Source organism: Nannospalax galili, unplaced genomic scaffold, assembly GCF_000622305.1.
Source record: "Nannospalax galili isolate Female #2095 unplaced genomic scaffold, S.galili_v1.0 scaffold1750, whole genome shotgun sequence".
Taxonomy (NCBI): Eukaryota; Metazoa; Chordata; class Mammalia; order Rodentia; family Spalacidae; genus Nannospalax; species Nannospalax galili.
Window position 1 is genome coordinate 917241 of NW_008329031.1, and position 15537 is coordinate 932777.

Genomic DNA, 15537 nt, shown 5'->3' on the forward strand with positions numbered 1-15537 from the left:
ACAACCAGGCAGGACAGTGTGGGGAAGTGGAGGTAGATGACTTGGAAGGGGCTAGATTATGGAAGAATACCCTGAAGACATCTAGTTGGACTCAAAGAAGGAGAAAGAATCCCTTAGCAGGGGTAGTAATTTACATTGAGTTAAGCTGGCAGAACCAACATACCTAATAGAGTCAAACAGAGTAGACTAGGCCAGTAAGCAGGTGCAGTGAGCTGCTGAAACCTTGTGCAGAGGATGCAATTGGTGCATCTTTGAGCATTAATGACTGTGTGGATGAACTGATGGACAATCAGGGTGTTCTTGTTATCAAAAGCAGACCTAGATTTTGAGCCAAAGTAGATGTAAATATTCATATAATCAAGTTTTTTAAAAGTAGAAACTACCAGTTATAAAATAGAGAATTCACATCTGACACATGATATATTTTAAAAATTTTAAGACCATTCAAGCCCAGTTTTCCTTTCTAAAATAGTTGGTTGATAGATACTAAGTCTATACAAATAGATACTAAGTCTATAATTGTAGGTAATACCTTGGAAGAAAATCTTAACAAGAACTATTTGAAAGATACAGAGCAGATAGTATTCCAAAAGTTGTTACAAAATTTTATTCCTTTTCTATTCTCTGAGAATGTTTGGATGAATTGCTAGGCTAGAAATTTACATTTTTTAACCAATATTTTATTTCCCCTTTTAATTTTTGTAGATATGCACAATTTTGTATACACTTCATATTTTAAAATTAAGAATAAATACAGCACTTGGGAGGCAGAGGCAGGCGGACCTCTGTGAGTTCAAGGCCAGCCTGGTCTATATAGTGAGTTTCAGGATGGATGGGGCTGCAGAGAGACCCTGTCTCAAAAAGACCAAAAAAAAAAAGAATAAATACATTTTTATTTTAAATTTTAAGCAATCACATTTTCATGGCCATCTTTTTGCCCTTTTTGGTTATCACATGGCCATCTTTTTGCCCTTTTTGGTTATCATAATGTTTTACATGATACTGATAATAACAATGGCACGTAAATACTTTTTTTAGTTTTCACTGTATTTTATAGGGTCTCACTTCTCAACCTATATCCCAGACAGGCCTGCAACTAGTTCATTCACTCTATGGAAACTTCTTGAATACAAGAAAAAAAAAAAAAAAAAAGGCAAGGATGTGGGGTGGGGTGGGCAGATACATGGGGCAGTTCTACCTGCCCTCTCACAGGGTGGTAGAGGAGAGGCAGGTAATGTTGTAAGTAACACCAGTGATAAGCTGAAGAAGATATTTTACTGAAACGTGGTATTTCAATTCTATTAGTAGTAGATGGGTAAGAATTTGTAGGTTAACACTAGGAAATTAACACTTGGAAGAAGATGTTGATTAAAAAACTGGTATAAAACTCTTAAGTAAATTGCTCAAGTACACAGTATGAAGGAGTTGGGCAGGCGAACGTGTGTGGCGACATTGTGAATTAATGTTGTAGGCAGTAAGGAGGCACAGCACCGTTATGTAAATGTGGAAGTATAGAGGGAAACAGTGAGAGGAAAGGCCAGATGGTGGCTGGCAGCCTAGACACAGCAGCTGCAGCTGTGCCTCGCTTTATATCTGCCACATTTCAGGAAGTACTCGACCTGTTTTGCACAAGCAGTTGTTATCCTTGTTTAGATAAGGTCGTGTAAGTTGTACATCCCAGGGTAACACAGCAAATAAATGGCAAAGTTTGGGTTTCATCCCAGGGCAAAGTTCTCCAGGTCTAAGTTCCTATAATTATAATTAGAATATTAAGAAATATATCAATATATAATATATAATTAGAATATTAAGAAATGTATCAAAATACCACAAAACTTTTAGTAAGAAAAACTTATTAGTTCATTGATAAAAGGGAAATGTGTATGTTGAAACATTATTTTATTTGTTTATAATAAAGGAATTGAATGTTCTTCAACCTAAAGAGACCTTTCGTCTTTGGCTCACTGCAGAAGTTCATCCCAATTTCACTCCTATCTTACTGCAGTCAAGTTTGAAGATAACATATGAGGTAAGGCTGCTTAAAATCCCCACCCCTAATTGCAGAACAGTAAACTGTGCATGCCTTTTAAACAACAGATCATTTAAAATCTATAACAACTTCCTTTTAATAGCTAGTTAAGTTCTAAATTTAAAACAATAGCATAAGAGCCTTTAATCCCAGCACTCAGGAGGCAGAGGCGGGCGGATCTCTATGAGTTCAAGGCCACCCTGGTCTCCATAGTGGGTTCCAGGACAGCTGGGGCTACAGGGAGACCCTGTCTCAAAAAGACAAAAAAAAAAAAAAAAAGCATAAGATGATGTAAAAAGGTATAATCCTTTCAAATTTTATTTCATATCACTTGTTTTTTTTGTTGTTGTTACAGAAAAAATCCGCAGTATAAAATTTACCATCTTGTGATTTTATTTACATTTACCTTATGATTTTATTTACATTTCCTTAGAACTAGTGGTATTCAGTATTTTTTCATGTGCTTGCTATAGTTGTGCATCTTCTTTGGAGATATATCTAAATCTTTTTTTGTGTTTTTTCCTTCTTTTTAAATTGGATTATTTTGTTGAAGAATTTGAGATGCTCTTTATTCTTACCAGGTCGATGATCTGAAAATATTTCCCCCCTTGCAGTTTGCCCTTTCACTCTGTAGGCCGTTTCTTTTCTACATAACTTCTAGCTTTGGTGCAGTTCATGGGCCTGTTTTGTTGTCTGTGCCCTTGGTGCTTTGTGTAAGAAGTCACTGCCAGGTTTGGCCAAGGTCACGAAGCTTCCCCTGGGCATTCTTCTGGGAATTTGGAATTTTGGGTTATAAGTTTGGCTCCTTAGTCCATTTATGAATTACTTTTCATGAATCAAGTAAATATATGAGGCTAGCTTCATTCTTTTGCATGTGAATATGCAGCTTTCATGTAATTGTTTTTGATGGAGCTATATTGGATTTTCGGTGTTTGATTTCTTCAAACCACCTGACCACGTGTTTGTATTGTTAGATTCCCTCAAACTGCAGTCCTGGACAGATCCAGCCCGTGCTTCATATGTAAAATTATGTACTTGTAGTAATATTCTATAACCTCTCAGTCACAATACATTGAATTAAAAATGTTTTAAAAACTGTCAGAGGATTTCTGCTCTTGTCCCCTCTTGCCCATGTATTTTTTCTACAACAGTCAATATCATAGGGGGCTGAAGAAATGGCTCAGAGGTTAAGAGCAGTGGCTGATCTTGCAGAGGACCCGGGTCCAGTTGGAGTAACATAAAATTAAATCAAGCTTTTGATGAAAAACTTTTATTTACTAACATATGATCTCAAATGTGTTGAATACAGATTCCTTTTCTTTGTCATGCTTTAAGCAGTATGAAATGTGTTCATGTTTTGTCTTTTAGTCACCTCCAGGTTTGAAGAAGAATTTAATGCGTACTTATGAGTCTTGGACGCCTGAGCAAATTAGTAAAAAAGATAACCTGCAGCGAGCTCATGCTCTTTTTAGTTTTGCATGGTTTCATGCTGCTTGTCAAGAAAGAAGAAACTATATTCCACAGGTAACTATGAGCATGTCTTGGATATAGCCTACGTTTTACATTTTATTAGACTATGTTTATAATTTAGTATAAATAGGATTATGTCATAATTTGGTTTATGGTTTATAAGTTTGTTTCTAATTCACTTTTCTGCTGGTCTTCTATACTGTATAATGTGTGATTATAGGCTTCATATGCCATTGAATTAAAGTGTCAGTATCTGTGACCCGTCAGATGCCGTCAGCAAGTGTCAGCTGGCTCTTCAGTGGTGTTTGTCTCTCGGACATCTAGACTTCAGATACTGAATTTCCCACACCTGTTTTCCTTTAGGATCTCCTTAGTAAGGCATGGCCAGCCCTCTGCTTTCTGAGCTAGCATCCCAGGAATTTTTCTTGGTGTGTTCCTCTGCTCACTTTTAGACTCAGTTCATTATCAAACACTACTCTACCTCAACATAGAATTGCACTCGACATTGGATGCATCACCACTTCCCCAGCCTCATGTCTCACAGGTTCTGATTTCTGAGCTGGCCCTCTGAACTCCTCTGTGGTATTTTGGCTTTGCTTTTTATTTAGCAGCCAGACTTATCTTTCTGGGAATTAAATCATTGCATTATTTTGCTTAAAACGGCTGCGTCTCCCCAGCCGTCTTGCCTTGTCCCTCTGCTCTTAGCTCACACTGGGCATCTGTATTAAGGGTTTTGAGTCCATCAAGTCTTTCAGTAGATTGGCTGTTCACTGTTGTTGCAATGGGTGCGCCTTTCCGTAGCCACAGCCACCAGAGTTGGTGCTGCTGCTCCATTCTTGCCAGGCCTGTTTCAGCCATAAATTGTAGCTCTTTCCCATCCTCACATTTTGCCATCTTTTTGCAGCCTTACCCTTTTCTGTTGGGAAACTGTCTTCTCACACTTGGCTCCTTATCTTGCCTCTCCTTAGCTTCTTAGAGGCTTTACTCAGTTACATGTCATGTTGGAAAAAAAGAGGATAGGTTCTGGAGATCAGACTTGAGTTTGATACCTGATTAGAATTTCCTAGCAGTGTGATCGTTTTTAAAAAAATTATTATTTTTATTTGATGTGTATGCATGTATTGCCTGCATGTAGGTAAGTACACCCATGTTGTAAAATGCCCATGGAGGTCAGAAGAGGCTGTCGGATCCCCTGGAACTGGACTTACGGACAGTTGTTAGCTGATATGTGGATGCTAGGATTTGAACCCAGGGCTTCTGCAAGAATAGTCAGTGTTCTTAACTGCTGAGCCATCTCTCCAGCCCCCAGCAGTGTGATCTTGTGAAACTACTTTCACTCCAATAAACACCAGCTTGCTTCCTTAACTGTAAATGGGAATCATAATCAGTTACCTTCACTGTGGGGAGTAAAGAGAGTATATGGAGCTGCTTCCCATTGTGAGTGTCACATAGACCGTCAGCAGATACTGTGTCAAGCAGATGAAATAGTCATGATGGTGCAGTGCTTCGTGTAAGGTATAGACTAGGCTTGTGATGCGTGTATACTACCTGGTTTCATTTCCTCAGAGTGTACCCCTACAACAATTAACTCCAGGAAATGCCCATTTCCTCCTCCTCCTCCTGAAGCTTTGCCTCTGACGTTTCAGATGTCAGTACTTGATGTCATCAGTCCTTGATGTGATCGGTCCTTGATGTCATCAGTCCTTGATGTTGTCATCAGTTCTTGATGTCATCAGTCCTTGGCCAAATGTAGCAATTAATCCTGGAGACTGTAGTTTATATAGTCATATCTTAATTTTTAAGAAGTTGTATTTTAAAATCAGTTTTGTATCGATGCACAACATAGCATAATTCAAAACCTATAACATTTTGCAAAGAGAAGTTACTCTCCTTCCTATCTACCCTGCCTACCTAGTTTGCTTCCTCTGAGTAACCATTGTTGCTACCTGGTGTTCTTAGGACATAGTATGTAGATATAGAAGCATTTTATGAATTTACATACATACTTGTATTCTTTGTAACTTAAATGGTAGAATGTTACAGAGGTCTACATGTTATAAAATACTGAATATTTTAAAATATTTTATTTATTTTTATTTTATTTGTATTCACGGATTGCCTGCATGTAGGTAAGTGCACCCTTGTCGTGCAATGCCCGCAGAGGTCAGAAGAGCCTGTCAGATCCCCTGGGACTGGAGTTACGGACAGTTGTTAGCTGACATGTGGGTGCTGGGATTCGAACACAGGTCTTCTGCAAGAACAACTAGTGTTCTTAACTGCTGAGCCATCTCTCTCCAGTCCCCATAAAATACTGAATATTTTAAATATTAAGTGTTTACCTATTTAATGTGTAATTTAAAAACATTATACTATATTGATACATACATATGCTTTAATAGTTATATACTAGGTAGGCATACATATTTTCAACCTTTGCTATTATGAAATATTATTTTATGTAGTTACAATCTATATCCTGATAACGTGATTTATTTAATATTTATATTAGCCAGTTCCTCAATGTAGAATGTTTGCATCAAAGGAGGGGTTTTTGAATTCAAAAATAAAAGTAAGCCTGTTTCATAGAAGTCATAATAGTTCAGTTTTCCACACACAGTTTGAGGATTCTATTTTTTGCATTCTTATAAAATTCATAAAATCAAAGTTAAAACAGATAAAATATTAGACCATTGTTTAATTGCTAAGCACCATATGTTAATTAATACTGATAGCCAAAGTCTTCTAACTGAAGATTTAAAAATATTCATCCTCACAATATTGTTGAATTTGAAAAAATACATTTTTTACAAATAAGATCTAATAAATAGAATGATACAGAAATATTCAGAGAGCGTTCTGTTGGCAGAAAGCATGATTAAACCGTTAGCATACTTGTTGGTTTGGTTTATGCATCATAAGTCTTTGCCAGCCTTGTGTTCATTCAGGGCCACAGCTGTCCATGAACAAGCACCATCCATTGCATTGGGCATGCTCAGAAAGCATCCTCCACAGCTCTCCTGTGATGTCCTCACCTCCACTGAAGTCCACTTGAAAAAGAGCTCATTTCTTCCTGAACTTTTCAAGTCTATTTGCTTTTCTTTTTCTATACATTGTACCCTCTTTCCATGGGGGTGACTGTCTTATAGACTGGCTCAGATCTTTTCCTTCTATGTAGCAAGTATGTTTCTTTCCCTAAGGCTTGCTGTAGTACATGCATTGAGTTGTCTCTGCCTCACTCCCTGCATTTGTCTGAAATCTACAAGAGAACGGAGATTTGTGTTTGCATCTGTTCTCACATGCCTGGAGTCTCATCAAACATTGAAATACTTTTGACTGATTAGTGAACACTGGTGTATTCCTAAATACAAATACTATCCAAGTTTAAAACATTTTAATTTGAACTTATTTCATTGTGTAATTAGTTTTAGTTAACAGAAACCCATAGAAATGACTATTTTCTTTCTGCATTGTCCATACAACATGGAGTTTGAGGTATGTTTTCACATAGGCATTATGGCTTTAGGTGTTTGTATACATGAAACCAATAAGTGTACAGAAAAATGTTATATGCTTTTAGGACTTGTTTTGGCAATATTTGTTTTCATGCTTGTGGGAAAAAGGTATAGTTCTGAAGCGCAGAATTATTCAAAATATCTCAGTGTGCAATAGAGAATAACAAACAGCACATCAGCTTGTTTTCTGTGACTGCACTGCTACATATGTAAGTGATGAAAAATTGAAGTGGAATTATCAAGTTATTTTCATACTTCTAAGGTCATGTGTTTGCTTTTTAAATAATATCTTAAATGTGTGTGCTGTTTGATTCAAAATTCTTAAAAAATTTTATTACTTAGTATATATTGAACATTTTCCTTAAATTTCTAATGGCAGCGATGTTTGTATACATGTCTTTTAACAGTGCTTAGTTCTTTACACATCTTAAATTTGTTTTTGTAGGGTTGGACCAAGTTTTATGAGTTTTCCTTATCAGATCTCCGGGCTGGGTACAACATCATTGACAGACTCTTTGATGGTAAGCTTTACTGATGAAAGAAAGGCTGGATTTGCACTCTTATTAATGGTAACAGTTTTCTACAAGTGGCTCAATTCCTGTCACAAAATATGCTTTGCTTTGTGTTTAGTTTTTTTATGTACTGAATGTCATGCCTGTTTTAGAGTTCTTATATGATCTACTATAGTCATTAGTTTTGATATAATGAATTATATTTCTGATTTATATGTAGTTTTTAGGAAATAGAAGTCTAAAATGACCTGTACTCACTTCGTGGCCTACAGAAGTTTCTGGCTTCCTCTGAATTACTCAAATCTCTTTCTAGAGAACTGTTAAAATTTTGAAGAAAGCAGTGTAAGGCAAGAGCCAGGGATTTGTAGTGGTCCTTGTTGAATTCTTTAGTAGAAATGAGAGTTCAAATCCGCTAAGGTAGTACAATGAATAAAACCAGTAATTCCATCCCATAGGGCTATGTAGCCTTGAAGCCAGTTCCAATCTAATTCCTAGTGTCTTTTGTGCAGGACTGAGACAAAGGGACATTAGAGCTTAGGCCATTGTGAACCAGAGAGCAGATTTGGTTGAGAAATCTCAAACTTGAAAATGCCACAAGCAGAATTCATACATCCTGTTTCCTGTTCCCCATCAACCCTGCTGCTCTGTGCAGCCCCTGCCTTGAGTCTTCCCCATTTCAGTAGATGACAGTGCAGGCAGGTCCTAGCTCCAAGCCTATTAAATTCTGAATTCTTTCCTTTTTGTCATACCACCCCCATGCTTTTTCTCATCCTGTGCTTCAGCAATTTCTTTCTTTCCCTTCCACATCACATTATAATTCTATTTAGTTACACTAAAGCCTTATGTTATAGCTGCTAGTCTTTCGCTTTAGCACCATGTTGTAAACCACTTCATGCTTTAGAAAGGCAAAACAAAGCATATAATTCCTCTTTAAAACATACAGTCCCTCCTGTTGGCTTTCCTCGCCTCAGACAAGCTTTTCCTACCTGTATGTTTTAGTTGGTATACTTCCTTTCTCTGAAAGGCTTTTCTATCTTCTCATTAGGCTTTCTTCTTCTCATTTATGGCTCACCTTAGAAGTTTCTTTCCATAAAAGCTTTCTCCTGGCAATGAATTAAAGTAATTAAAAAGAATTTTTATCTTCATTTTATGTGTTTATTTGACCTGCATGGATATAAGTGCACCTGTGTCATGCAATGCCCAAGAGGCCAGAAGAGGCATTAGATCCCCTGGAACTAGAGTTACAGATGGTTATTAGCTATCTTGTGGGTGCTGGTAACCAAACCCTGTCCTCTGCAAGGGCAGCCAGTGTTCCTAACCACTGAGCTATCTCTCCAGCCCTAAATTAAACTAATTTTTGAAATTTCCTCTTTTTTATTGTTTCAGTATGTAAGTGCTGTCTGATGGTCTTTTGCTTCTTTGTATGTTTGTAAAGGGTGGGAATGTCAACCAGAGCACCATGGGCATTTTTCCTAGTACTTTGTTTCTGTCTTTCTACTACATTGTAATCTCCAGCATAGTCTCCATTGAAGGATGTCTTTGTCTTTTCTCTTGTTCCTTACCTGCATCATTAACATCTATGACAGTGTCTATCACAGGCAATAGAAACTATTCTGAAGCTTATTTGTAGCAAAAGGATAAAGATGGGTGGCTAGGATGAGAAAAACATGAAACATCTAGGTTTGTACATTTACTGTTCTAAGCAGTTGTTGGCTGTCTTACTGTTTTTAAGTTTACATTTTATTACCTTGAACAACGAATTTTGTTTGAAGAGTAAGTCTAAGAAGAAAAATAAGATGTTCTTAGAACATTTCTATATTTTACATTCTATAAGTTGAATATGTGATAATGTTCCTGTATTCCTTTGTGTCTTACTTAGCAATGACATCCATATCCTGTACTGATGTGTCACTTAGTGAATATGAAGGCCAAGTCTCATCTTATTTAGTCACTGTTGATAGTAAAGTATCCGCAGGAGATGACTTAAATCATTCTTCTTCTGTGTAGGTGTCCTTGTCCTGCAGAAGGCAATATAAATCCCTTAGGGCCTAATGCATATAGTAACACTGCTATCAATTATATGATTGTCTCTGAAATTTATAGTGATAAAATATTAATAGTAAATAGCAAAATACTAATGATTATATAAAATAGTAATCCAGTAATGCTTATAATAAGTTAGTTTCTTATATTTACTGGAGCTAAAAATGTAATCATTCTATCTTAATCTCACTGCTGATTTATGATTACAAGGATGTCTCTGTTACAAAGTGAAACATTCTTTTGTAGAAAGCAGCTCCATTGTATGTGCTTCTGGGTTTTTTTTTTGTTTCGTTTTGTTTTGTCTTTTGTCGTGTGAGGAATGGATGTGCTATCAGGTGCTGTACCACTCATCCATGTCCCCTTCCCCCAGATTCTAATGCTTTCCAACTAGAAGAGAAAGCAGAGTTGACTATATAGACTATAACATACATGCACACACACTCATACATCAGACTATATTGTGTGAAGGTGCTTTACAGAGTTTCCCTACTTAGTAATATTTTATGAACTGGTTGTTTCATCAAACACAAGTTAAGAGTATTTCTATGCATTCATTCAGTAATATGCATTGGACATCTGCTCAATATAGTTATGTTTTGGGCAGGTTTTTTTCTAAAGCATTTCCAATTTAATTAAGTATTATTATGTGGTTAGAAAAGAGGTTGGTCCTATGTTCAGAATGCTGCCCTTCCAATGCAGATCTGTGGGACGATGTGATTCTTTTTTCTCATTATGATGACACAAACTTCCTAAACCTCAACTTTAATATCCATATTTCTCTAAAACCATTGGAAAGAGAATGTTACATGATTAACCTTTCAATAAGTGTTATCTGCCTTTAATGACCATTTAAAGAATTTTTTACTTGTATTAAATATATTGCTATAGCTCATGTATAAAATCGTAGTCAATAATTTAGGTTAACCTTTTAAAAATGAAATTTAAAAGAATGTAAGGGCTGAGGTTGGGGAGGAGTGCTGTGAAATGCTGACTTCTGGGCATGACATGGCTTTCACAGTCATGAACTCACAGCTGCTGTGGTTACCTGTACAAGACGACACAAGCTCAAATCAGCCAGAATTCCTGCACAGATGGGGTGGATGATCTTGGGCCCCAGCTCTCACTGAATTGGCAGCTGATAGTTGCTGGTGGAGGGAGAATCACTCTTTTTAGATGTAGCCACTGAGAATCCTCATGCTCCAGTAGATGACCCCATGCCATGGACAGATAGGCAGCTCAAACTGGATTTAATAAATCATTAAAAACAACAAAGAGATATGAAGTTGGGAGGAGGAGCATGTTGGGGAGACTTGGAGGGGTAACGGGGGGTAGACAGGACCATATTGTACATCTGCATGAAATTCTCTAGAATAAAGAAAACCACTTAAAAATGAAGTTAGTAAAAGTATTTTTTTGCTCATAGGTACCAAAGATGTGCAATGGGAATTTGTGCATGGCTTATTTGAAAATGCTATTTATGGAGGACGTGTGGATAACTACTTTGACCTTAGAGTCCTCCAGTCATACTTGAAGCAGTTTTTTAATTCTTCAGTGATTGATGTGCTAAACCAAAGGAACAAGAAAAGCGTTTTTCCACATTCCATATCTCTCCCAAACTCCTGCAGCATTTCGGTAGGTGAAAGTAATAGTTTACTATATGTTTCTTGTACCTGACAGACATTTGAATTATTTCTTACACTGTACAACATGTTATTACTTTTCTAAATATACAAGTAATCATTCACAGTACAGATTATTTAACAACATGTGACTTGATTCTTTGAACCTATGTCTTATAGAGTTTCAGTATTCATTGAAGAGTGAGTGATCATGCTAACTGTAGGCTAGTGAATAGGCACATCTTGGAGTAAAGTGCCAAGGACAACTTGCCCAATGTCAGACATCTATGAAGAGCTGGGATGGAACATGTGTTGCTTATGTTCATGTGGGCAGGAATGTGCTCTGATAGACTGTACAAAAGAAAACAAGTCATATTATTTTTAAAAATGTCTATCTTCGGGGGCTGGGGAGATGGCTCAGAGGTTAAGAACACTGGTTGTTCTTGCAGAAGACCTGGGTTTGAATCCTAGCACCTACATGGCAGCTAACAACTGTCTGTAACTCCCGTTCCAGGGGATCCCATGGCCTCTTCTGTCCTCCACAGGCGTTGTAGCATGGGTGCACTTACCTATATGCAGGCAATATACTCATACACATACAATAAAAATAAATAAAAATAATAAATAAAAAAAAAGTCTATCTTCAGTTTATGATAGAATTGAGATATTTAAAGCAGATCTAAAGATATGAAGGGTATCCAGTTATCTGCCATCTGCCTTCAGCAGCAGCAGCTTTGCTTGTTTGTTTATTTTAGCAAGCTGGAGCTTTTGCCTTGAGTCATCACAAGAAGGCTCCGAGACTACATGCATCTTTTCTATAAAATATGCTGACTACGTCGAGTTCCATGGTAGTTTGTTTTATCACAAGCCCATGTGTGAACAAATGTCCCAATACTTTTATTGCAAGAGGCACTACTATATCTCTTCATTGATTACAGTGACGCACTTTTGCACTTGACTATGTAGCTCTCATTTTTGTTTCTGTCTCCACCCAAATATTATTCAGAAATTCCTTTGATTTCTATGACATAATTGTCCAAGAACCAAAGCTTAAAAAACAGTTTTAAATATATTATTTAATATCTTATTATTTACTTTTAGTGACTATTTCATTTGTTTCATGTGTCTTTTGACTTTGGTTGTTAGCCTTAGCCTTTAACAGCTATGACATCTCCCCATCCCTGTGTATCTTTTATTTACACATTCATTCAATAACACAATTGAACATCAGCTCACTGATAACTCTGGTTGCAAGCTTTGTGAATAAAGAGATACATCTTTACCTTCTAGCTGTAGAATCTTAGACTGGATGAGAAAGCTTGTATATTTTCCAGGTATTATTGCCCCAAAAGTCTTCTGTATGTACTGCTTGAACCATCTGGTCAGGCACAGAGAACATACACCTGGGAAATGCCCAGTACTAGGTGACACATTTGCAGTTGAATCTCTACAACCAAGACTCATGGAACATAGTGGAATAAGGAGTAGAGAGAGGGCTAATGCACCCCTCAACTCTCACCAGTGAGGCTTCCATATACATCAGAGTGCGGTACACACAGAAGGCCTCAGCTGGCCAAGTTTTGGAGAATAAGAGACTATAGAGTGTAGGATGGGACTCCTGTATGGAACCTCACCCACCCATGGCTCAGGGACCATTGCAGAAGAGGAAGCAGAAAGATCGTAAGAGTCAGGGCTGTCTCATGAACATAGGGAGGTGGAGGGTTCCAGGCCACTGGAGGCTTGCTCATGTGTACCTGCAGTAGTGGTGGCATCGAACATGGGACCCATGTCAGCTCAATTAAACAAGGGTCCAAAGGTGAAGTGAGAAATAGGTGGTGGGCCAGCACTAGTTTGATGACTATTTGAGACTGGTTGCTGCTGGGTGAGGGAGAAGTATGACTTACACATGACCACTGGATGGGCTGACTAGACTCCAGAGGACACATTTACACTGAAGGACATTTGGGTACAAACACCTGAATGAATAGGGCTCAGCATGTATGGCAGAGTGCACAGGGTTTGGTCGGGAGAGGAGGGGAGATGCATGGATGGGGGACGGGGTCTGGATGTGAGTGGGAAATGTATGAAATATTAAAAGCTCAATGAAAATAAAATAAAATTCATGCAAAAATGTTCACATAATGGATGTACAATGCAGTTAATTTTTATATGTCAAACACTCTCCAAACAGAAACTAGCTTTAAATTTATAGGATCCAGGACAGTCACTGCTTAGTTTCCTGTATGAGTGAGTTAGGTGGGAGGTAGATTCCATGTTCCCAGGGGATGGGCACGTGCCCGTTTGACTGTGCAAATGCACTTATGCGTGAGATTGTGGGGATGCACTCGTGCATGCTTCCCTATATCATAACTGACTCTAGAGGAAAGATAATATCAAAGGATATTGTGTTGCTCTGAAGTATGATGTATGGCGTCCAGCTGTTTTCCGTGGAAAACACTTTCTGGGTAGCTGCCAGGTATGAGAAAAAAAGTCTACCCTTGCCCAGCAAATACTATTCTGATGCATATATAATACTTGAAAACAGCTTCTAATTTTGAGAACAGTTCCCATCTTTGGGCCAAATTGATCCTCCTGGTCTATACCTGAGCTTTCATCCAACTCTGTGAGTGGATGAATGTTGGGCTCACGCTATGCAGCTCCTGCAGTCCTTAGAGTGATTCTCGGCGTGAACTGGTGCAGTTCTCAGTGTATTCACCACACCTCACAAGCAAACGGAAGACCTAGGTGTGGAGCTGCCTAATGGCAAATTGCTCTCACAGCAGTACTTGAATTTCCAGTTTGCCTCCTATGTTACAGGGTTCCCTAAGTTCAAAAACAAGAAGAACCAAGTGATTGTTCCAGTATTTTATATATAAGAATTAAACTCTGGCCAGGCATGGTGGTACACGCCTTTAATCCCAGCACTTGGAAGGCAGAGGCAGGTGGATCTCTGTGAGTTCAAGGCCAGCCTGGTCTACATAGTGAGTTCTAGGACAGCTGGGGCTACAGGGAGACCCTGTCTCAAAAAGCCCGAAAAAAAAAGAATTAAACTCTGAGGGCTAGAGAGATGGCTCAGTGGTTAAGAGCACTTGCTATTCTTTTTTGTTTTGTTTTTATTTGGAGGGGAGGCTGGTCTTTTTGTAGCAGGGTCTCCCTGTGGCTGCAGCTGTCCTGGAACTCACTATGTAGACCAGGCTGGCCTTGAACTCACAGAAATCTGCCTGCCTCTCTCTCCCAAGTGAGAGCACTTGCTATTCTTGCAGTGGACCCAGATTTGGTTCCCAGCACCCACATGGTAGCTTGCAACCCTTCTTAATTACAGTTGTAGGGGATTCATTGTTGACTTTTGGCCTCTGTAAGAAAGAACTGATCTCTGAAGATGGGTTTTTGGTATATTAGAAGAAATTTCAGACTCTCTACAAACACTAAGACAACTTCTTACACATAGTAGCCACTCGTATATGTTGGTTTGATTCTACTCAGGGTCCATTTGTATGTGAGGGTTGGTATAAGAAAATACAATGATAAATAATGAATGCACGAAGACATATTGATGAGGAGACTTTATGGAGATGATTGAGTGAAAATAAAGATGGACAGACTTAGCTAAAAAAATATAAAACCTAATTTGACATTTTACGGTATCCATTCTTTCTGACTTCAGTGATTGTAAACTCATTTCTCTGGCAATAAACGTTTTCACTTGTTTATGTGCAGGACTACCGTGCTGTCATTGAAACGCTTCCAGAGGATGACAAGCCTGGTTTCTTTGGTCTGTCAGCCAATATTGCCCGCTCATCTCAGCGCATGATCAGTTCTCAGGTGACCTAATAAAACAGCTCCCTGGTGTGAGGGAAATGGCACAGTTCCACTTGTTAGGCCCCCAAAGCTGTTCTCTAAAACTTTTGTTTCATTTAACATAGAATACTTCATTTTGCCTCATGTTTTGAAGATGTCAAGTAATTTAATCTTAACATATTTACAAAAATCAGTAAAATAGCACTTAATATAAATCTTGTTAAATACTTGTTTTATTCCTGTGATGAATTTTATTCTAATTACTTTAAACATAATTTGTACAAATTAACTTATCACCAAATTAAATATTGTTATAACATGCTGGATGCAAACATACATGCCACCTTTCTGTATTATCTTAAAAAGAGATCACGATTTCATATCTGAGATTAGTTTATCATTGGATACTCTAGAGAAGTGTAGAGCTTTGAAATCTCCCAGACACAAATGTTCCTCATTGTCTTAGCTTTCCGCAACTGTGACAAACATGCCTGCACACAGTAGGCAGAGGGAGAGGCTTATTTGGGTTCATGGCTCACAGACATCAGTCTGTT

General features: G+C 38.0%; 1 protein-coding gene across 2 annotated transcripts in view; it reads left to right on the plus strand.

The window, feature by feature from the left end:
• Window positions 1–15537, plus strand: part of Dync2h1 (dynein cytoplasmic 2 heavy chain 1) — a 273560-nt gene that overhangs the window by 182062 nt on the left and 75961 nt on the right. For both annotated transcript variants that reach the window (XM_008829984.3, XM_008829990.3), the window contains 5 exons: window positions 1919–2029; window positions 3398–3553; window positions 7457–7532; window positions 10990–11198; window positions 14903–15007. In XM_008829984.3, coding sequence (XP_008828206.1) covers window positions 1919–2029; window positions 3398–3553; window positions 7457–7532; window positions 10990–11198; window positions 14903–15007 — 657 coding nt within the window. The remainder of the gene's footprint in view (window positions 1–1918; window positions 2030–3397; window positions 3554–7456; window positions 7533–10989; window positions 11199–14902; window positions 15008–15537) is intronic.